Here is a 23,563-nt window from a genome sequence, read left to right as displayed (position 1 = left end):
AGGCTTAGAGATGAAGTTCTAGTGTGTGGACAGGTAGGTTTGATGTGCATTTTTAGCCTCATCTTTGTTTTGTCTCCATCTCTAACCATCTTTCATCTTTTACACTGTTTTAATATGCTCTTCATGGGAAATAGATGGGGAAACAGTGGAAACAGTATCAGACTTTATTTTGGGGGACTCCAAAATCACTGCAGATGGTGATTGCAGCCATGAAATTAAAAGACGCTTACTCCTTGGAAAAAAAGTTATGACCAACCTAGATAATATATTCAAAAGCAGAGATATTACTTTGCCAACAAAGGACAACAAAGTTGGACACAACTGAGAGACTTCACTTTCTTTTCTGAGTTTACAAGACTGAGGTTCAGATCATATGAGGTGATATCTGTGAAAGTGCTTTGTAAGCAATGAACCAGTATAATTTATTTGAACCTGGTTCATGTTTAATATCTTTTCTTCTTTGCCTTCCATATCCTGTCTATTAGCATATCTTTCCAATTTAACCTCCTACACTTCTGTCAAATCTGTCCACCTCTATCCTACCAACACTCCCCTGATCAGGCCACCATCACCTCTCCCTTGAATCATCACAGTTGTTCCTTATTGGCCCTCTCTCTTCCACCTTTGCCCACTCCCCGCCCCAAATAATTTATCCTCTCTATTGAGCCAATGTGGAATTTTTAAAATGCAAATCTGATTGTTATGCCATTCAGTAGCTCTCCAGTGATCTGAGGATAAAATTAAAAATCCTTAACTCAATTCTGCAAGAGAAGCCCTTCCCTTACTTTTTCCCATTATAATCTGTGCTCCAGTTTCATGGCATTCCTTTAATTGCTCACTGCCTTAGGGCCTTTGCACATGCTGTTCTCCCTCCTCCCACCCCTCCCCTTGTCCAATTGCCTAGCTCACTCCTATTTATCCTTCCAATTTTGGAACTTAAGTATCACTTTCTCAGGAAGCTTTCCCTGACCTCCAAATCCAGGTCCTAGAACTCAAAACTTCTCCTTTATAGCACTTGTCACAACAGCAAATAAATAATTAGTGGTGTATGCACTTAATACTGGTGCAGTGGTGTTTGCCCCTGCTGGAATATAAGCTCCCTGGTAGCAAGAACACGCCCAGCTAATTTATTACTGTATTACCAGTGCCTAAGACAGTTCTGGAATCACAATAGTGCTCAATAAATAAATGTGTCACATATGAATTAGTGAAACCTTCTTGGGTACACACCAGCTGAAGGTTTGTTTTTCTGCCAGAAGATGGGGCATTGAAAGGTGTGGGTGCAGGAGGAAGCAGGAGGGACCTTTATGATCCCTCCTCCCTCCCTCCATCCTCACATTTCCCACTCTCCTTTTCCCAGTTCCACCAAAATACAACGGTATCCATCTCACCACAAGCTCCTCCAAAAGTGGCCCACCTCCACATGGTGGTCCAGTGGCTAAAACTCTGAGTTCCTAATCCCGGAGGCCTGTGTTTGATCCCTGGGCTGGGAACTAGATCCCACATGCCACAACTTTAAGAAAAAAAAGAAAAAATCCTACATGCTGCAAGGAAGATCAAAAATCCCACACGCCATGACTAAGACCCAGTGCAAATAAATTTTAAAAATATTTTTTAAGTGGCCCAACTGAAACACTGCCAGAGAGGGGTATTTGTGAAACTCCATGGGAATTGATTGATGAAAGAGAAGATTCTTTTTGCTAGTGTCAAAAGTGGAATCCCAAAAATGGAGCCCGCCCATGACTGTACTGTTGCCCTCCAGGCAGTGGGCTCACAGTGGTGAAAGGTCTTCCCATCTGCTTGTCTTACTGTTGTAAGTTTTTGTTTTTTTTTTTTTGAATTATTAACATATAATATTTCTGTGGTACAAAGAAACTAAAGAGTATAAAGAAAAAAGCCCTCCTTACTCCCAGGCATTGAATTTTCCTATAAAATCAATAACTTTATAGTTATTAGAAGCAATAACTTTTCAGAAATATTCTATGTAAATACAAGCAAAGTCATATCTATTTGCCACACACACACACACACCCTTTTCTAGAAAGGTAGCCTACTGTTCACACTGTTCTATGCCTTGCTTATTTCACTTAACAGTGTAGCTTGGAGATTGTTCCATATCAGTTTATACAGAGCTGCTTCATTCTTTTTCATGCTTGTATAGTATTCTATTAAATTCATATCCCATAATCTATCTATCCAGTGCCTTATCTGTAAACATTTAGGTAGTTTCTAAAATTTTGCTGTTGTAACTTCCAATGCAATGGATATACTTCTCCAAATTTCATTTTATACATTTGGTTATTTGCATGATAAAATATCTAGAAGTAGAATGGCTAATTCAAAAGTATAAGCATGTAAAGTGTTGGTAGATACTACTTAATTGCCCTCTATAAAGATGCACCAATTTACACTCCTACCAGCACACTGAGACAGCAACTATTTCCCCAAACTGTCACTAACTCGGAGAGTTGTGAAACTATTTTATCTTTGCCAATTTGATAGGTGAAAAAAATATATATCCCAGGGCAGTTTTATTTTGTATTTGTATTAAATGAGGCTGGACATATTTTCACTTTTAAGAGACATTTGAACTTCCTTTTCTGTGAATTACCCATTATACCCTTCATCTATTTTTCTATTGATTTGTTGTCCTTTTATTGTTTAGTTTGTGAGAACCTTTTACATCAAGGAAAGTAACCCTTTGTGATATGAGTTTCAAAGATTTTCCCCAACTTGTTGTATATCTTTTAACTTCGTTTATAAGTTTTCCCATGTAAAAATTGTTATAGAATCAAATTTATCAATCTTTTCTTTATGGCTTCTGGAGTTTGTGTAATATCTTTAAAGGCCCTCTCCATGCTGACTCAAAAATAAGTTTCTCATCTTCTAGTACTTTTAGGATTTAATTTTTTACATTTAGAGTTTTGATCCATCTGGAATTTATTGAAGTGTATTGTGCAAAGTCACAAACAAACTTTATTTTGGGAAGTTAATTATCCCCAAACCATTTACTAATGAATTCTTATCTTTCCTACTTAATTGCCACATTTAGTACATATTTAATACATACATTTTGGTCTACCTACTTTTTAAATTACAGTACTGTCATAATATATTTTAATATCTAGGAAGCCTGGCCATACTACATTTCTAATGAGAGATTTTTTTTTAGATCATTCAACTTTAGATTTTTTTAGATCATATTTTAGATCTTTTAGAAATTTACTTTTGAATATTAGAATCAGTTTTTCAGTTTCAGAGGAAAAATTTGCTAGTACTTTTACTGGGAATGCATTAAACTTAAGATAATCTCACTAAATCGTCTTGTCTCCTATAATCATTTTTCAGTAGATTCACATTTTTCAGGTAAAAATTATATCATCTTCAAATAATAAGAAAAATTCCCTTTTCATTTCTCATGAAGAATCTTTTTTGGTAAGAGTGAGAAGCAATAGCTTCCTTTTTTGCATAACGAGATTCTTCATGGGTAATGGTTCAAAGTTTGAAAGGTATAAACCAGTAAACAGCAGAAAAATCACATTCCTATATCCATTTCTAAGCTCCCCTCCCAATAGGCAAACAGTCCTTGTAGTTTCTTCTATATCCTTCTATAGACATCCCATATATGTGCAGGCCAGTCCAGCTGTGTCTGAGAGAGCTTCTAGAGACACAGTCTCAGAAGCCCAGATAAAACCTGGGAGGCCAAAGAGAACCAAGTAGGAGATCCTCTGCTGTGTTGACAAAACAAATAGTAATAGGAAGAACAACAGAGTGCCAAACCTTCTCTGATCGAGTGTGCCAGACCCAGCCGGCTTGAAAGAGCCACAGTTCTTGCTTCTGCTCTTTGGACATTTATTTTTCACCAACAAATTCTTTCACACGTATGAATCCCAGACACACACACTCTCTATCTTTATATTATCAGAAAGGTCCATGAACATCTAACAACTTAAAGTCCAAGACATGTTTAGGGCCTGAATCTGAAGTTGGATATGGACCTCCTTCCAGAGTCTTCCAGTGTCATCGAGGTAATATCTCTGAGGGTCTCTTGAGCCCCCGGAAGCTAGAGGCTTAGACATGTATCTGGGCTTCTCCAACTGGCAGATTCCCCCCACAATTCACTTCCCACTCAAGCCTGCCAGATATACCCCTGTCTGGGCCTCCTGGTACAAGAGATAAACGAGAACGGGGAACTCCTGCAGCTGGTCCAAGAGATACCAGAGGGGAGGGAGCAGGAAAGACAAACATGTGGGAAAGCACACAGGTGGAGTAGAAGGAAATGCCACTCTTTACAGATTCTTAAGCCAACAAAAGCGCCCATCATCATTTTCTGTCTGGAAGACAGATTCAGAGAGGGAGCTCAGAGAAACAGTTCAAGACAGCATTTCCAGTAGCCAAGTGGATAAGAGCAGCCTGCAGCCATGGGACAAGGTGAGCCAAGCCAGCTCTCCACAGGACTTACTGGGCTCTCAGTAGCTTCTCTATCATTATGCTTTCATTAAAATAAGCAGGATGGTAGCAGAGGTGATGATGAGCAACGATGGTTGCAGGTGTTAGGGGATGCTAATAGTGGTGGAGGTGGTGGTTGTAGGGCTATGTTGGGGGAATAGTAAATGGATAGTGCTAATGATGGAGGAGCTAGTGTGAGAGCTGGTCGCTGGTGCTGGTGGTAGGGGAGGTAGTGTTTGTGTGACTCTGGTGGGAAAGGTAATACTTGGTGCTGGCAGCAGAGGTGATGATAGAGGTGGGTTATGGTGGGAAGTGGTGATGGGTGCAGTGGTGGTGTGGTGCTGGGGGTGTGGCTATGGAGTGACAATCGACTGGGTTGTTGGTGGTAAATTGGTCATAGTTGTGATGACGGTGGTAAGGTGGTGATGGTGGTTAAATAGATTTATACTCTTATCCCAGCATCATCCTAACATGACTATTTTTACTGGGTTGTGGTCCATCTGATAGACAACCCGGGAAAGCATGAGGGTGTCATAGCCTCAAAGCTAAGTAGGAGAGAAGGGAGGCAGGAGTCAGGGAAACCAGGGTTTCCCTGGTAGCTCAGCTGATAAAGAATCCAACTACAATGCAGGAGACCCGGGTTCAATTCCTGGGTCAGAAGCTCCCCTGGAGAAGGGATAGACTACCCACTCCAGTATGCAAGGGCTTCCCTGGCAGCTCAGATGGTAAATAATCCACCTAAATGCCGGAGACCTGGGTTAGATCCCTGGGTTGGGAAGATCCCCTGGAGGAGAGCATACCAACCCACTATTTTATTCTTGCCTAGAGAATCCCCATGGACCCCAGTCCACAGGGTCACAAAGAGTCAGACATGACTGAGCGACTTAGTACAGCAGAGCACAGCACAGTCAGGGAATCCAACTAAAAGGGACAGAGGCAGACACCAAGCAGGGAAACAGGCAGAAGCAGAGGATACAGAAGGCTTAGCCTCTGTTAGCATGTTTACAAATTCTTGTTATAAAGTGAGAATTGCCTGGGAGAATGTCTTAATACTCACAGGCCCCCTCCTTGTAGGGTTTTTCTGGGCTGCATGGTACTCTGGGTTTAATGAGCCTTTAGGTGAAAGCCACACGCAATCTCGAGTGAGCTGCTCTCTGCGCCTCACTCTTCTCACTTGTAAAACAAAAGAATTGGACTCAATCAGTGACTTCAAAATTAGCTCTAAAAATGATCATTGTATTCTTAGACAAAAATGAGTAGGGGTGAGCAAAATTCTGGATTTTATTCATTGCTTTTAAATTGGGACCAGAAAAGGAGGTCAACAATGAGAACAAGCATTGTTCTTATTAATAGTAGTAACAGGGACTTATACTATGTGTCTGACATGGGGCTGAGAATATTATGTACATTACCTCATTTGTTTTTCATAACCCTGCAAGGAGGGTGGTTATTCTGAGGAAGAGGGAACTGAGGATGAGTGGTTAAGCTACTTGCTTGAGACAGCACAGCTAGTAAGTTGAGCCAAGGATTTGAACCCTGCGTCTCTGACTTCAGGGTCTCTGCTTTTACTGACGTTGTCACATTTACCTAGTCTCCAGGATTTCTTTCTCTCCACAGCAGGCCTGGGGATCAAGAGCTGCGACTTCCAGGCAGCGAGAAACAATGCAGAGCACCACACCAATGACATCAGCTCCCAGCGGCTCATTGTGAGGCGGGGACAGCCCTTCACCATCAGCTTGCACTTTCAGGCTCCAGTCCACACATTTCTGCGTGCCCTGAAGAAGGTAGCCTTCGTTGCACAAACTGGTGAGTGGGACTGACCTCAACTCCATTGGCAGTAGGACTAGGGGGTTCTTTCTCCAGCCCCACCTCAGAGAACCAAGGGGCAACTGGCTCACACTGCACCTGGGCCTCAAGAAATCCTGTGAGGATGAGATAATATGCAAGGAAATGAAAGTGAAAGTCACTCATTCGTGTCCAGCTCTCTGTGACCCTATAGACTATAGCCTGCCAGGCTCCTCTGTCCATGGAATTCTCCAGGCCAGAATACTGGAGTGGCTAGCCTATCCCTTCTAGCCATTCCCTTCTCCAGGGCATCTTCCCAACCCAGGGATCAAAACCAGGTCTCCCATATTGCAAGTGAATTCTTTACCATCTGAGCCACCCAAGAATACTGGAGTGGCTAGCCTATCCCTTCTCCAGTGGATCTTCTCAACCCAGGAATCAAATAGGAGTCTCCTGCATTGCAGGCAGATTCTTAACCAGCTGAGCTACCAGGGAAGCCTGATAATATGCATAGTAAGTAGCATTTATCATAATTCAGAAGTTGCTTGGCTGCATTATCACTAAGGAGTTTTTCTGTTAACATATATAATATCAGTTTTGTAGAAAAGCCTGAATGGGATTTAATCTAGGCTAAATAAAACATTTAATTTCTACTACTTGCTGAATCTGTACTACATGTCAGATTTTGAGCCAAGGGCTTTACTTGCAATATCTCATTAAGACCTCACATCGGTCCAGTGAAGGAGATATGACGAGGCCCATATTATACATTATGAACCTTTTCTAGATGTCCATGGGCGCTAAGGACCTGTGCTCTCCCCTCACCCTTTTCTGACCCCCATTCCTTGATGAGTGGCTTTCATTCTCCTCCAAATCTAATTTTCACTTACTTCAGTTTTGTGATACTTCCTTTTGTTACTCTGAGTTGTGGCCAAGGGGTCCAAATTACCAATTCATCTCTGTGTGGCTGCAGGAAAGCAACCTTCCATGGCCAGTGGGACCCAAGTCACGTTCTCGGTTTCCAGTCTGGGGGACCAGAAGTGGTGGAGTGCAATGGTGGAGGAGAGAGATGACCAGTCCTGGACAATCTCTGTGACCACACCTGCAGATGCTATCATTGGCCACTACTCACTCCTGCTGCAGATCTCGGGCAGGAAACAATGCCTAGGCCAGTTCACACTGCTCTTTAACCCCTGGAATCGAGGTGAGTTGGACCTGGGTCAGCCTGGGATGCGCAAGACTCAAGGCCCTGGAGCCGGGGCCCCAGGGGACAGCTCCCTCCAGAACAGCACAGGTACTTAGCCACTGTGGAAACCACTCCCTGGATGAACGGCCTCTCAGACCCTGGGTCCTGACTTGGTGTCACCTGATGGAAGAAGCCCAGAGCTTCCCACTGAGAGCAGAGGTCAGTCTGGTCCTGGCTCAGGCTACTTAGTCACCGGAGCTGAGACTCACTGAGGTGACCCCAGAAGAACTCCCTCTGTGATAACAGGATAGGGGCCAAGAGCTGGAAAGCACTTCAGGATAAGAGGGGGCCTGCGGGACAGGTTTCTCTGATCCCTCCCTGGGCTCCCATAGTCTGTCTCCATGGTGAATCTAGGTTTTGCAGGACCTGAGTTTTTAATTAATTTGGGGAATCCTCTTTAAGAAAAAGAACATAGAATTTTGAATTGCTTAGGCCCCCCTGACTTGAAGGGGGGTTCTGTGCTGGTGAGGGACCCAAAGCTTCAGTTTTAGCTTCACAGTAAATCTTCCTTCTTGCTTCTTTCTATTTGTTAGTTCTGTCCTTACTCTAAACTCTCTCTCTCCACCATGACCCATCCAAATACTTGCCTAGAGCAGCATATTAGCAACCAGTCTCCCTAGCTCAGCGGCCTCTGGATGGACTTTCCTGGGGTCAGGTGGCCTCCTGAGGCCCAGCCGGTGGCCACCTCTGGCAAAGCTCAGCCCTAGCTGTCAGGACTATTTAATCTAGAAAAGTCATTAGACATGGTTGATGTGCCCCAGATGAAAGCCAAGAGAACATCTCCTCTTCCTTCCCATTCTGAAGACTGAGTCTGTTTCCTTTTTGAATCCGCCACACCCCACCTTAATCCTTTGGCTACCTGCAGTTATTGAGAGGACTGGAAAACAGTTTCTTCCTGTTTGCCCATCCCTGCTACCCCCAGACTAGCCTTTTCCTTTCACGAGTTCACTGCCAGCCCAAAGGGGGCCTCCTTATGAGGCAGGGCTGGGAACAAGGGGAAGTAGAAGAAATCTCCCCTGAAGCCCCTGGATCCCAGGGCTTGATGGCCTCCCTAATCAGCACCTGAGTCCCAGTAACTCCCTGTCTCCACTTCACTTGCCCAGCTTGGAGTCCTTGGGTGGCCCCCTCCTTCGGATAGCCCTGTCTGTCCTCAGTCCAGGCCCTTCATTCCTGCTCCAAGGGGGTTGGCAGGTGGAACAATGGAGGAGAACTAGTGTCCACTGAGGTACCCTTGCCCCATGTGGGAGAGTATGGATTCAAGGCCCCTTCAGCTGAGCGAGGGCCCGTGGCTCTCCACATACTGCCCTCAAGCCATTTCCTTCCAAAACTGAGGCTTGACTGTACCTGCCTTGTTGACTGAGTGCACATCCAGAGCCAGGCCCTGACAACCTGAGCAAAGATGCAGAAATACAGATCTGGAACAGGCCTTGGTTCAGAGGGAGCTCACGGTCTTGACTCTACGCCAGGTTTCCTGCCTCCACACCTGGCTTGTTGGGACCGGTGAGGGAAGGCCTCTCTGTAGGGGTGAGGCGTCTGTCTAGCCAGAGGGGAAGTCCTGGCACTGCCCATCCGGGCGGTGAGTTAGAGATTTTCAGAAATTTTCTGGGACTCAGTCTCATCTTACCATACTTGAAGATGGGGCTCTTCTGGATTCAAAAGGAAATTTTACACCCTATAGTGAAAGTCAAGGTCCTATTCATAAGCAGGGAGCTTTATAAAGAGGGGAGGGGATGCACCCAAGCTGAGAAGAAGGGTGATACCTGTGCTCTGATAATGTACTTCCCAAAGTCTGCAGAGCCTGGGGCCAAACACCTCGCTTTGAAGTAATTTCCAAAGAGACGATGTCCAGCTGACCTCACAGATGGTACTCAGGATGGAGGGGCAGGGACCCGGTGCTCCTTGGGCACATGATTCTGTGATTTTCTGTCCAAGGTTTTTCAGGGCTTCCTGATATCTAATATCCCAGCATTCTGCTACTTTGAGTACCCTCATCCTAGTTGGATGCCTGGGAGGATGGTTTGGAAATCCTCTTCTCATTCTAATCTCCAGGAACCAGTCTAACCAGCCCCTAATTCACCCCTGGCAACAGGCAGAGAGAGACACTTGACAAGCATATTAGGTCCGCCAGCTGCTCCCAGCTTCCTAGAGTAGGCGATGGCCTCCTTAAAACCCCCACCCCTTCATGACCCCCAGGCAACCGTTCAATGAAGATAGTAGGAGAGGCAGCAGGAAGAGGTTATAGGAGTCCTAGACCCCCTTGGACACGCCGGGTGGTTCCCACTGTTCGCTCACACACACAGCCCCATTCTCCCTCCAACCCTACTTGTCTTCCCTTCTGCTCACATCTGTCAACCTGTTTGGTTTTTCTGAAACACTTTTTTCTGGTTGAACTTGTGGGAGACACATAGCAGCCCCCCTGGGAAGCCCCCTGGCCTATTGCCAAATGCTCTTGGTTCAGGAGCAGGTTTCTTTGTGAACCAGTAGGCCTTTTAAGGTTGGCTTATTCCTGTCTGCTGGCTGGCCATGAAAGGCACTGTGGCTGACCCAGGGACTCTCATCCCCTTCCCCACTCTCACCAGAGAGGAGGCCTGGTCCCAGTACGGGATGAAAAGAGGGGTTTCCTTCACAGTCTCTACCAGGCCTGGAGCTGAAGGGAGGGCCTGCAGCAGAATCTCCCCTAATCAGGGAGGGCAAAGGCCTGGAGATGGACGGCACACCTAGCATCCCACAGTCCCTCATCCCTGCCTGCTTCTCTCCAGAGGATGCTGTGTTCCTGGGGAATGAAGCTCAGCGCAGGGAGTACTTGCTGAACCAGAATGGCCTCATCTTCCTGGGCACGGCTGACTGCATCCAGGCCGAGCCCTGGGACTTTGGTCAGGTACGGGGCCCTCCAGGGAAGGTGGGGAGACAGTGATCACCCCATAACTTTCAGTGCTCACGTCAAACAGATTGGGCCAGTCCAGAGCCTCTGGTCATGAGGCCATTTCTTCGTGCAAGTTCAGCCACATGGTACCTCAATCCCCTCAGGGTCACACTAGACCACCCTCCCCAGCCACCAGAGTTATCTTCCTAAAGACCATGCAGATGAAGCCTCTGTTATATCCTCACCGTCTACAGGATAGACACCAAATCCCCTGGCTTGACACACAAGACTCTTCACATCCAGGCCACTGCTTCCCTCTCCCCAAGAGCAGCACTCCCCTCACCAACTCCATGCTTCAGCTCCTGGTCATCCCTCGATTGTGCAGGCTGAATGTTCCCTCTGCCAGGAATACCTTCCCTCACTTGCCACCTGGAAAAGGCCTGCCCATCTTTTAAGACCCTCTGAAAGTTTTCGCAGCCCCCAGAGGCAGAGGGACTCTCCACTGTGCTCCCTGGATTGGCATCTCTCCTAGAGCCCCAGCCACATTGCTGAGACCTGTAGCCTAAGTCCCCACGTGTCTCCCTCACTCCTCACTTCTGCTCCTCCAGAGCAGAAGCTGCCATTTTATCCACCCCCACACAGGGACAGCCCTGTTAGGAGCTGTGGGAGCAAATTACGTGAAAAACTGTAGAAATGAAAGGACTCGACAGAGCCCTGGTGCTCAAAAGCCCACACTATCAGCAGTCAGGCAACAGAAGAGGCAAAAGGCTGAGGTGCAGGGCCCTGGGGCAGAGGGAAAAGCGAGAACTTCTTCAGGAATACGGCAGGAAGGAGTGGAGCCTGAGTCAAGAAGGACAAGGGGCAGGGTTGACTTGTGGGAGGAGTGGCTAACCTGCACACCCTCCATCATGGGCGCCCCTGTGTGGTCCTTACAGCTCGAGGAGGATGTGATCGACCTTGGCTTGCGCTTACTGACCGTGGACAAGCAGGTGGAGAAGTGGGGCAACCCCGTGCATGTGGCCCAAGTCTTGGGCTCCTTGGTGAGTGAGGATGGGGTAGGGAGGGAGAGGAGATGAGACAGCAGTCCTCTGCCAGAGCCGCCCCTGTCTAGGGCCCCAGAAGTTTTTTACTCACAAATGGTCCCCTCCTCCCAGAGTGCAGGGGACAGGCCCTGGAGAAGGGTCTGAGTGAGGAGGGGCAGACAGTAGCATCCAGCGGGGAGAGAAATGACCGAAAGGTGTCCTCCTTCAGGTCACAAGCCAGCGAGGACTAAAACTGACCTGGATTTCCTTGAGACCTCCCTCTCCCTGCCTCCCCTCTCCCAGCCCTGACAGGGAGCTTAGGTCCCTGGGAAGAAGGGGGTCAGTTCCATCTTACCCATGGGTTGGTGATAAAGCAGTCAAAGGAACTTGTTTTCATTTCTAAATTATTCCCATGAAGGTGGCTTGGTCCTTTCCTATTGTCCTTAAAAAGTTCTCTCATAGGAGTAATGCGCTCTCTATTTCCTCATGCGGCTCAGTCCTCTCCTCTGAGGAGGTGGTGAGGGACAGGGCTAGCCTGCGAGGAGGAAGAAACGTGGGCCTCAAGGTTCCAGGTGCAAACACTTGAAGAATCAGGGCCAGGCAGACCAAGGAACGGTGAAAGCCTCCAGAGAGGGGCAGCCCTCCTGCTGCTCTCGTGTCCTGAGTGTCGTTTGCCACTATGGGCTTCCCTGGTGGCTCACACGGTACAGAATCCGCCTGCAATGCGGGAGACCTGGGTTTGATCCAGGTTTCAACACCTGGGTCAGGAAGATCCCCTGGAGAAGGGAATGACAACCCACTCCAGTGTTCTTGCCTGGAGAATCCCATGGACAAAGGAGCCTGGTGGGCTACAGTCCATGGGGTCACAAGAATTGGATATGATGGAGCAACTAACACTTTCACTTTCATGGCTCATGAACCCCTGCTTCTGAAGGATTTGTTAAAAAGGAGGATTCCCAGACACCATCCCAGGGGGTGAGGGTGGAGCCCAGGAACATGCAGGTTTAACAAGTTCCAGGTGATTCCCATACAGGTGGTCTGTTCACACCTGGAGAGCTGTAATGAGCCCTCGCTATGGACATGCTAAGTCACTTCAGTTGTGTCTGGCTCTTTGTGACCCCAAGGACTGTAGCCCACCAAGCTCCTCTGTCCGTGGGATTCTTCAGGCAAGAATACTGGAGTGGGTTTCCATGCCCTCCTCCAGGGGATCTTCCCCACCCAGGAATTGAACACATGTCTCTTTCATCTCCTGCACTGGCAGGCAGGATCTTTACTACTAGCGCCACCTGAGAAACCCAAGCCCTCCCTACCCACCCCCATAAACATCCACACATTTCCCCAAACAGCTGCAGATTCTTAAGGAGAAGCTTGTCCTGCCCACTGCGAAGATCCAGACCACGGAGGAAAGGGCCTTGCTGAACAAGCGCCGGGGCAGTGCGCCCATCCTGCGACAGTGGGTCACTGGTCATGGGAGACCCGTGTACGAGGGTCAGGCCTGGGTGTTGGCAGCTGTTGCTTGCACAGGTACACAGCAGACCCTGCCACACTCAGATAAGTCACCTTGGCTACTGCACAGAGTGTCTGCCTTGTGTCTTGGGTTGCCCAGTACCCCCTGCCCCAAAGCAGCCACTGCCTCCACTCTGCAGCATTCCCCCACCTCCACCACACCTGTGATTGCTTCCCATGCACCATCTGGCTAAGATGGCTTTTCCCCAGCCACTCCTCCCAACCAGATTCAGCAAAGTTGGGCCCATCTGGTGAGCTCTGCTCCCAACTCCCCAAAGCTCCTCCCTGCCTCTGCCCCAGAAAAGCCAGTCCCAGCGCTCTGTGGAAGCCTCCCCCTGCTGTGTGCTCCACCCGCTGTGTAACTTGTCTGTTTCTCATTACTTGGCCTTCATATAGCGTAGGTCGGGCAGGTGTCAGTTCCTGTGCCCCTTCTCCTTTCACAATGTCACCTGGCATTAAGACCATGAAACTGCCTAGTGTCCAGAGGAGACACTGAGAATGCTGCCATAGGCCCCATCCCCGCGTCCCAGGCCTCTCTGGTGCCCTGACCCTCTGCCCGCTTCCATGCAGTGCTGCGAGGCCTGGGAATCCCTGCCCGTGTTGTTACCACGTTCACCTCAGCCCAGGGCACCGGCGGGGACCTGCTGGTAGATGAGTACTACAATGAGGAGGGGCTTCAGAACGGAGAAGGCAACAGAGGCAGAGCCTGGTGAGAAGCCCAAAGGGGATGGGTGATGTCCCAGACCTGAAAGGGCTCCAAACCCGCAGCCTGTCATCCATGGGAACCCCCAGCCCAAGTAGCCCTGCTGTGAATAGGCCTTCAGACTCCGGACGGCAGGATTCTGAAGGTCAGGGCGAATGTGAGACGCACACCCCTTCCTGGGAGTGTTGGAACCACTCTTACACAGCGTCCTCCCATCCACTTAGTCTCAGCTCTGTCGTCTCTGGACTGCTTCAGGACTTTTTCCCCCCACTTGTATTGTTCCCTTTGCTTCAGGATCTTCCAGACTTCCACGGAGTGCTGGATGGCCCGGCCTGCTCTGCCTGAGGGTTATGACGGATGGCAGATTCTATACCTAAGTGCTCTTAAAGGAGATGAAGGTAAAGCCTGGGGTGAGCCTAGGACCACCAGGTTACACAGAGCTGCAAGAGTACAAGGAGTCCCTTGGAGAGGAAACAGGGGCAGCAGGTGGTCCATAGCAGGTCTGCAGCCCCTAAAACAGAAGTGGTGCCAGGACTGATAGTGAGCAGTGGGATGCTGGCCCAAGGTCCCCCAGGAACAGAACAGTCACAGAGCCAGGCACGTAGGAAGTGCTCAACAAAGGCAACCTCCTCCTGTCGTGTCTGTGGTCAAGCTGGGTTAGGAACTCCCATGTACTCTGTAACTCTGAGGTCTTGTCCAAGAGAGTGCCGGCCATAGACCCTGACCAAAAAGTTTTGTCACTAAAAGTGAGCTTCACCCCAGCTGTGCCCTCTCAGAAACCCTGCCTAGTGCCCACCTCTGACCTTGATTCCAGTGGAGGGGCAATAGGGCATTAGGATGGGGACAGAGGTTTTGCTGCTCTGACCAAAGCCAAGGTCTGGGTATGATTCCTCTCACCCACTGACATTTCTCTCCCTCAGTCCTGGAGGCCTGTGATCTGGTCCCAGTCAAAGCGGTCAAGGAGGGGACTGTGTGGCTGAGCCCTGCAGTATCAGACATTTTTGCCTCAATTAATGCCTCATGTGTGGTCTGGAGGTGCCGTGAGGACGGGACACTGGAGTTGACTGACTGCAACACTAAATATTTTGGCAATAATATCAGCACCAAGAATGTGGACTGTGACCGCCGTGAGGACATCACACAGAACTACAAGTATCCTGAAGGTACCAGGCAGTGGGGGGCCTCCCAGGTGGCTCAGAGGTAAAGAATCTGCCCACCAGTTCAGGAGATGCCAGTTCGATCCCTGGGTCAGGAAAATGCCCTGGAGTAGGAAATGGCAACCCATTTGTTTTCTTGCCCAGAAAATCCCATGGACAGACTGAGTGCCTATAGTCTGTGGGGTTGCAAAGAGTTGCATACGACTAAAGCAATTTAGCATGCATGCACCAGGCAGAGGAGGGCCCCAAACAGCAACAGAGGAAAAGGAATGGGCCAGACACATGCAGGCCAGGGAGGCGTGCAGTCCATTCCCCATCACATAAAACAGGACTTCTCAACCCTGTTTGACGTTATTCACATTTTGGACCAGATACTTCTGCTATCTGGGAGGCTGTGCAACCTGCGACATTCAGAAGCCTTCCTGGTCTGTACCCTCTAGATGCCAGCCCCTCCTCCAACCACCACCACCAGTTGTGACAACCAGAAATGTCTCCTGACATTTCCAGATGTCCCCTGGGGGCAAAACTGTCCCCAGCTGAGAACCACTGCTATAGAACAGAATACTTAATACCAAGCCCAGGTGATTTCCCTGGTGGTCCAGTGGTTAAGACTCTGCACTTCTACTGCAGGGGGTTAATCCTTGGTTGGGAAGCTAAGATCCCACATGTCACATGTGGCATGGCCAAAGACAAAACAAAAAACGAGCCCAGCTGCCAGGAAATATTCTCTCTCCTGCTGTCCTCCAACACTCCCTAACCTCCCTGTGTATTCCCCTCCATATTAGTTACTAGAGCGCACTGCTGCGCTGTCCACCCATTTGTCCAAACAAGAAGGCCCGCACTTTTCTTGAGCCTCCCAATGGTACCCTCACACCCATCTCCTCATCTCCTTCCCCACTGCCTGCAGGTCACCCAGGGCCTCATCATCTTTTTTCTATAGTATTATAGTAGCCTCCTAATTGGACCTCTGCCTCCAGCCTCCCCATCATTATTCCATCTCTAACTTAGAGTTTCCAGAATGAGCTTCCCAGGACACAAATATATTTATGTTACAGAATGTTCCTGCTCCAGAATATTCCATGGCCTCCATTTCCCTTGGAATAAGTCCAAACTCCTTCATTTAGGAAAATACAAGTTCCTGCAACTTGTACAAAAACTAGCTCTCCCACCATTCAAGGGGCAAATTCATAGTACTTAAAGAACTTGACCCCTGAGTGACTTGGAAGAGACACACTGTGTCTGTGGTGAGTGTGTGTAACACAAACCTTTTTTCAGCTCCATGTGGCACAAGAGGTTTGCAAGGCTCTGGCGGCCTTGGCAGATTTGAGCAGTAGTGGGTCAATGAACCTTAATCCTGAGCTTTTATTAGAAGGGTCTATACCTGCTGGGAGAAGGAAATGGCAACCCACTCCAGTGTTCTTGCCTGGAGAATCCTAGGGACGGGGGCGTTTGGTGGGCTGCCGTCTGCGGGGTCGCACAGAGTCAGACACAACTGAAGCGACTTAGCAGCAGCATACCTGTTGGGTAAGAGGCCTGCTTTGTTTATTCCATTCTTCAGGATCTTCTCAAGAAAAAAAGGTGCTGGAGAAAGTCCAGAAATACAGAATGGAATGCAAGAATAATGGCATCCATCCTCCTAGCTGTGAGACTGATGATCCTCTTCAACTCTTTTTGAAAGCGCCGAGCTCCCTAGCCCTGGGAAAGAATGTAGAGTTCTCTGTGAACTTGTTAAACCCCAGTGACCAGGAGAAGGAAGTGCAGCTGGCAGTTGGGCTACAGGCAGTGTACTACAATGGCGTCCTTGCGGCCAAGCTCTGGAGGAAGAAGTTTGTCCTTACTCTCAGTGCCAACTCAGGTAACTATCTGTGATCCCTTCCCAACACTCTACACACCCAGCTCCCACTCTGAGCAGGCAGCAGCCATACAGCAACCCCTGCAGATTTGATGACATGGTTTCTAGTTCCTGATGTGCTCGCGCGCTCTCTCTCTCATTCAATACATATTTACTGAGCTTCACACAGGAAAAACAAAACCCCCATTTCTGATTGTAGTCATTTGAGTAAACAGACTATGGAGCAGTATTAAGAAGTGTTTGATGAGGTAAACGCAGTACAATGGTGGATTAGCATCTCTCCCAGGCAGGAGCAGGCTGCCCCCAGGTAAATCAGGCTGCCCTGGGTCTTGAAGGATGAGTAAGGCAGTGTCAGAGAAGTGAGTCATGGGCTTTCCAGGCAGAGGGGACATAGGCCCAGGTTCTTCCTCCTCCTTGAGATTCTTATGTAATTGATCTGGAGCCGGATCCAGGCACTGGAATTTTTTCAGAGCTCCCTGTGTTATTCTAGGGTTGAAAATCCCTGGACTAGAGCAGCTGTTCTCCAACTTTGCTGCACGTAAGAACCACCTGGGGGAAGTTTGATGCTCAGCCTGCACCCCAGACCAATTAAGTCAGAAACTCTACAGTTTGACCCAAACATCAAAAATATTGTTAAGTCCTTGGGTGACTCCAATGTGCAGGCAAGAGAATCAGTGGAATAGAGCTTGTTTACATGATTGCAGCAACCTCCTGACTGGTCCCCCTGCCTCCAGTCTTTCCACCCTGTTCCCTTTCCAAGAGTGGGAAGAGTGGAGAGGGGGAGTTGCGTGAAAGCCACACTGGACCAGATCTTGAAGTGGCTTGTAGATGCTGCCCAAGAGTTTGGGTTTTATTCTCTGGGCAATGGGGCGCTGGTAAAAGGTAAAACCAGAGGAGCCAATGGGATTAGAAATTCATTTTTGAAAAGAACTTTTGGTAGAATGGAATGGAAGGGGTCATATTAGAGTCATGTATCTCAACCTTGTATGTTGAATCATCTGGAGAACTTTAAATATACTGATTCCTAGGTCTCGGTCAGAGTCTGTTATAACTGACTTGGGGTGTGGCTTGGCATTGGGAATTTTTTAAGCTTCCCATATGATTCTAATGTGTATCTAATGTGTGTCCAACAACGACAGAGTAGAAGTTGGAAGGTTTTGAAAAAATTGAAGGACAAAGTAAACTAGCAGAACTTTTCAAATGAAGTCATATTATAGAAGTGGGCTAGATTGAACTTGTGTATGTGGCTAGAGGGTGCTTCCAGGTTGGGTGAGCCTCTAAAGTAGGGCCAATGGGAAAGAACAGGTTTGGGGAGAAAGATGATGCGTTCTGCTTGTTGCATGCTGGGTTTGAAATCCCAGAAGACATCTGAGCTGCGATGGCCAGTAGGCAGCTGGAAACCTAAACCTGGTATTCTAGATAAAGTCCTGGATGGGGGCAGGGGAGAGTGGGGAAGGACTGAGAGAAAATGAGAGGGCAAGGAGGAAATCCAAGCAGCGCCAGCGAGTAGGCACCAGACAGGGAGACAGTAGAGTGAGAGATGACGTCAAAGAGAAGCGGGAGCCCAGCATGGCCAGCGGACAGGCTGTGAGAGGCCAAGGCTGGAAAGCCTCTACTGACAGAGAGGTCTGATGGAGAAGCAATAGGTTCCTGGGGCTTAAACTGACTGAGAGTTGAGGTGAGACAGGGTATGCAGTCCTTCCTGGAAGAATGGGTGGAAAAAGAAGAGAGGCTGGGTGGCAGACAGGGACACTCCCGAGAGGGAAGGTGTTCTTTGTTTTCTTTTAAGATGATAGAGAGCAGAACCTGTTTATATGCTGAAGAAGAAATAATAGAAAAAGACGAAGCCTCAGGAGAGAGGGGTTATAATTGATGGTGCAACCTTTGAGGAAATGAGACACAGCTAGAATAATCATAGCTCACATTTATTGAGCACTTCTTTTCGGCAAACATGATGTTAAGTGTTCTGTATGCATTATCTCATTTATCCTCATAATGACCTTATGAGGCAGGAACCATTATCATCCCCACAAAAGATGAGGAGACCAAGACACAGAAAGTTAAATAAATTGCCCACAGTTACACAGCTAAGCAGCGATGGGGTTGGGATGGAGCACTGATTTAAAAAGCAGGGGACAGGATCTGGGCACAGAGGGGGCCTCACCCTGGAGGCAGTGGTGAGGAGGGAAGGGTGGCTTCATTTTCTCTGCAAACGGGAAAGCACAGAAGCAGAGAAGGGGAGGGGACCAAGCAAGCATATATTCAGCCATGACTGGGTGGCAGGTCTGAGGCCAACACCTAACAACTGTCTCATGAACCAGAAGCCGTCCCCGCTAGGTGGTGTTACTAGACGAGTAGATTGAGGCTCCGCTTGCAGTTCACAGGACCCTTCCCAGAGCCCTGTGGAGGCGGTCTACCAAGTGCTGTGCTCACGATGGTGATGTTGGTCTCGGGTGGGTGGGTTGTTTGTTTTTTGCCGCCCCTGGTCTTAGTTGCAGCATTTGGGCGCTTGGTTGTGGAATGTGGGAACTGTTTTCCTGACTGGGGGTTGAACCTGCACCCGCTGCCTTGAGACCATGCAGTCCTAACCACTGGACCGCCAGAGAAGTCCTTTCGGGTGGGTTCTTGAGTGAGTTCATTCTGAAATTGCTCTGAGGAGTCTTTCTGGCTTCAGTGAGGCCCCGACTCTTGGGAGTCATGTGTGTCTCTGGAGCACATGCACTCACTCCTGTGCACTGACTCCACCTGTTACGTGTTTCAGCTGAGAAAATCTCTACCTCCCTGTTCAACTCCAGTTTTGAACAAAACCTGCCGGAGAATAGCTTCCTCAGACTCACTGCCATGGCAACGCACTCCAGCCTTCCCTGCTTCGCCCAGCAAGACATCGCCATTTGCAGACCACACCTTGCCATAGAGGTAGGCACCAGTCCTTCCCCAAATTGCTGTATTTGCTGCTATTCGGTCGCCGTTTCAGAAAGAACAGAGCCCCTCAAGCTTCAGAGCAGGTGACCGTGCTGAAGAAACTATCAGGAAATGCTGGGCTGAGAGCTCCTTCTCTTGAAAGAGATTTCTTATATATGATACTAAATCTTTACAGTTTAAGCAAAGGTTTCTAAAATTGGGAGTCTTCTCAGTGGCTGCCTCCAAACTCACAAAGATACGGTCATTTAGCACGTTATACAACACCAATGCATTTTCACGTTTTACTTCTTTTAATACAACAGCCCTGGGAGGTGAACTCTTCCCATTATTCAGATGAGGAAAGCATCATGCCTACAAATCATAAAAATGGGCTGTCTTAGAGGCTTAGGGCTCTTAGTCCAGTCCTCTTTCCACATGCGTACCCAGACCAAAATGAATGTGACTTGGTCTCTGCCCTGGAGGGGGTTACGGCTGGGCAAGGGTGACACGACGTGTGGTCGTCTATGTAAGAGCTTTCAGAGGAACAAAGTCACTCTGGCACAAGTGAAGTAAAGAGGCCTATTTCCGGCTGGGGGTTTGGGAAAACTTCATGGAGGAGGTGGCATTTGTGTCAGGCTTTGAACAATAGGTAGGCTTTCAGTGCAGAGGAGGGAGAGGGCCATTGCAGATGGAAGACTGAGTAAAGAGGCCCAAAGGAAGGGAGCCTGAGGGATGTGCTGGGGCTGGGAAATTGCCCACAGAGGTTAGGGTGTAGTCAGGGGTAGAACAGATAAGTCTGGGATAGATTGGGGTTAGACTGTGAAGGGCTCTAAAGGCCAACCAAAGCTGAATTCTAAGACAATGGGAAACCTTCCAAGGTTTCCAAGTGAAGAAAAGGCACCATCAGTGTTGTCAGTGATGGATCAAGGGTGAGAGTAAATACAGAAGACCAAGTAGAGGGGTAGGGAAGTCAGCAGTTGAGTTTAGGTGAGGATGGTAGAGATAGGAGAATAACCAAGAAAGGGTTCAGGGAGGGCAGCCAGGAAGGGAAGCAGTGACTACAGCTCCATGCTCTTGGGATCCCCCACAGATGCCAGAGACAGCAGAGCAAAATCAGCCCCTGAAGGCCTTGGTCAGCATCCATAACCCCCTCGATGTTCCCTTGGAAGACTGTGTGATCTCCATCTTTGGAAGGGGGCTCATTCACAGAGAGAAGAGCTACAGGTAAGGGACCACAAACTCATCCCACAGAAGTATCTCAACCTGTCAGAAAGGCAGGAACCTGGGCTTCCCTGGTGGCTCAAATGGTAAGGAATGGCAGGAACCCAAGATGACACTCTGTTTGCTGTGTCCATGAAGACAGAGCAAATACCTGCCAGAGTTGAACTAAAAGATCAGGGCCTCTCTCACCCTGGGGCCACCAGTGTTTACAGGGGTATAGGACAGAGGGAGGCTCTGTGCCCTTTGGGCACCTGATGCTGGTTGAGGCCCTGGCCATGCAGAGAGGGCCTGGGTATTACTAACACAGGTGAGGGGGTTAGGGAACATCACAGGCAAGAGCTGCACTCTACCAGTGACAACACAATACAGACTTCTATTTGCACATTCCCTTTTACTCCTATTCCCTACTCCCATTCCCACCACCACTCTTCATATCCTTGTCTTAATGTGTAAAATGTGTACTGCTGCTTCATGAGCCTGTATTTTTAAACTGTATAAATGTTATGTCTATTTCACTCAGAACTGTTTTTCACTCATCCACGTCAAGTCCACTGCTTCTGCTACAAATTACTCCATCATGTATACCCCTGCTTCCTACCACACCACTCCACAGTGCCTCCAACTCTCAGACACTGCAAATACACATATTCCCTTACATACCTGCTTGAAAATTCATGTGTGTGGGGTAAATGCACAGGAATAGAGTTGCTGAGACATAGGATAAGACCTGGTTTGACCACATGCTATCAGATTGGTTTGCAGACTAGCTGCAGTTCCCTCCAGCTTCTATATTCCTACCATTCCTCTGCTCTTGGCAATACCCAGTTTTCTCTTTTAATCTGGTCTAATGGGAACAAAATAATATCTCATCATTGTTTTAATTTGCAACTCTTCATGTTTGTTAGCCTTTTCCATTTCCTCCTCTGTATAGTTCCTTAACTTTGCCCACTTTTTTTTTTATTTGCTTTTTCTTTTTTCCTTGTTGATCTGTGGGTATATATACACACACATATATTCATACACACAAATCCTGTATAATCTAGGTTATTAGCACCTTGTTGGCTTTAAATGTTGCAAGTATCTTTGTTAATCATTGCTCCTTCTCTCGTGAGCTCCACAGCATCCTCCACTAAACACACACACACAGTTTAGAGTTCACAATGCCCACCTACAAACCCGAGGTCCCTGACAGGTTGTGTGGTTGTTGAGCCACCACCTCAGCCTCAAGAAACTCAGTCACTCTTGGCCATAAGTTGAGAGGACTGCCAGCATTTAACCAGACTTCTGCGGTCGCCCAGACAAACTGTAAGGCAAAGCTTCTCAAAAGAAATCTGCACCAGTTGCTCGGTCACCATAAGAAGGTCCACAGGTAGATAAGAAAGCTGCTGATAGGGCTCCAAACACCTCCTGCTGGCATCCTGACATCTCAGTATGCCCACTACATCCACTGCAGTTAGCAATGAGGCTTCTAAAACCATAGTTTTCATAAGCCTACTATTACCAAGAATGGGACCAGACTGAAGTCACAGATGATAAAACAACAGATGCAACCTGGAAGCCCTTAGAATAGGATGTTTCTCTTCTCAACCATATAGCTGCTCACCAGAGGCTCCTGCCTTCTACCTGCTTCAAACCTCCTTTGTTTTAACAGCTGGGTACTTACATGTTTATTTCTTCAGGGTCCACCTCTGTAAGCAGGTAAGGATCAGATTCACTGGGACCAGCAAAGGAATGGCCCTGAGACAGAACTAGGACTTTTCTTTTCTTCTATTTCAGAGTGAATTCAGTGCAGCCCAGAAACACTTTGCACACCCAACTCAAGTTCGTGCCAGTGAAGGTGGGGTGCCAGAGGCTCACTGTGGAAATGGACTGCAACATGTTCCAGAACCTAACCAACTTCAGAACTGTCACGGTGGTAGCCCCTGAACCTCCAGCTTAAACTTCCAGCTCCAGCGTCACTTTCCCCAACCACCTCCTGAATCTACAATCTAAAACCAAGCATGCTGGGAAGAGAAACTTTGCTTATCACACAAATGATTCTCTGCTCAGGCTGAGCAGGAGAGGACCAAGAACAAAACTAGATTCTGCCCACTGCCCCGCCCACCTCAAAAAAACTTATATTCTCAGAAATCAACAGAAAAAAACACTCATTTCTGTCACCCCAGCTCAAGGCATCTATGAAGACTAGTTGTCTTAGAATAGAAACTATTGGGCTCAAGGAATTTTTTTTTTAAAGCCTTTATAAAGGTATTCAGATAAGTAAATTAAGACTTTTTTCAGTTCAGGGTTTTTCATAACCATTTACTATTCATTAATACATAAATTTATGGTAAGGAAAATAACAATATTTAAAGCACTCGTTATTTCTGATGAAATGGGACAATATTAACTAAAAATATGATTTTTAGACAATCCTAAGATTATATTGATCAATGCCATCCCTGACCATTATCCTTAAAGATCCAAAGATGACTAAAGAAAGTTATAAAATATGCAGCATAAGACCTGAGTGGAGAATGATCTTCAATATTCAGCTATGGTTAAGTCCTTATTAGAGTTGAATATTATGAAAGATTACATAGCCCACAATTAAGTGTGATGTTAACATGAATTTGGTCCAGTAGAGAAATATACAATTATTAAGTATAAAGAAAATAAGACCTATAAAAAAAAACTGGACTCCTTTTGTACAAAGTTAAATTTTTTTTCATTGTTTCCATTTTGTTGCTTTGATACTCTTGGTTTTAGTTCCTTTTCTTTGTAATACTTGTTAACAAGTACAGAATGGCACTTTATGAAAGTAAATTAAAACTCTTGACTCAAAGAACTTCAGCCTCAAGTACATAGTATTCTCTCAA

The 23,563-nt window shown here is 47.5% G+C and overlaps 1 protein-coding gene across 2 annotated transcripts; it reads left to right on the top strand.

Moving 5' to 3' along the window:
- The first annotated feature begins 4,170 nt into the window (after positions 1-4,170).
- Positions 4,171-23,532, top strand: EPB42 (erythrocyte membrane protein band 4.2). 2 transcript variants are annotated; one of them, XM_069596085.1, is made up of 13 exons: positions 4,171-4,431; positions 6,067-6,255; positions 7,208-7,438; positions 10,240-10,358; positions 11,279-11,383; positions 12,712-12,889; positions 13,442-13,580; positions 13,869-13,972; positions 14,495-14,737; positions 16,290-16,586; positions 19,345-19,499; positions 20,575-20,708; positions 22,482-23,532. In XM_069596085.1, the coding sequence occupies exons 1-13, from the start codon at positions 4,422-4,424 to the stop codon at positions 22,642-22,644; spliced, it is 2,067 nt and encodes a 688-aa protein (XP_069452186.1). In that variant the 5' UTR covers positions 4,171-4,421; the 3' UTR covers positions 22,645-23,532. The 2 variants fall into 2 exon arrangements, with proteins under 2 accessions (XP_069452186.1, XP_069452187.1); XM_069596086.1 differs by having other exon boundaries at positions 4,204-4,431; positions 6,070-6,255.
- Positions 23,533-23,563: the final 31 nt, after the last annotated feature.

This window comes from Ovis canadensis, chromosome 7, assembly GCF_042477335.2.
Source record: "Ovis canadensis isolate MfBH-ARS-UI-01 breed Bighorn chromosome 7, ARS-UI_OviCan_v2, whole genome shotgun sequence".
In the NCBI taxonomy this organism is placed as follows: Eukaryota; Metazoa; Chordata; class Mammalia; order Artiodactyla; family Bovidae; genus Ovis; species Ovis canadensis.
Note: the sequence above shows the minus strand (reverse complement) of the source record. Positions and strands in the feature narration are given on the sequence as shown.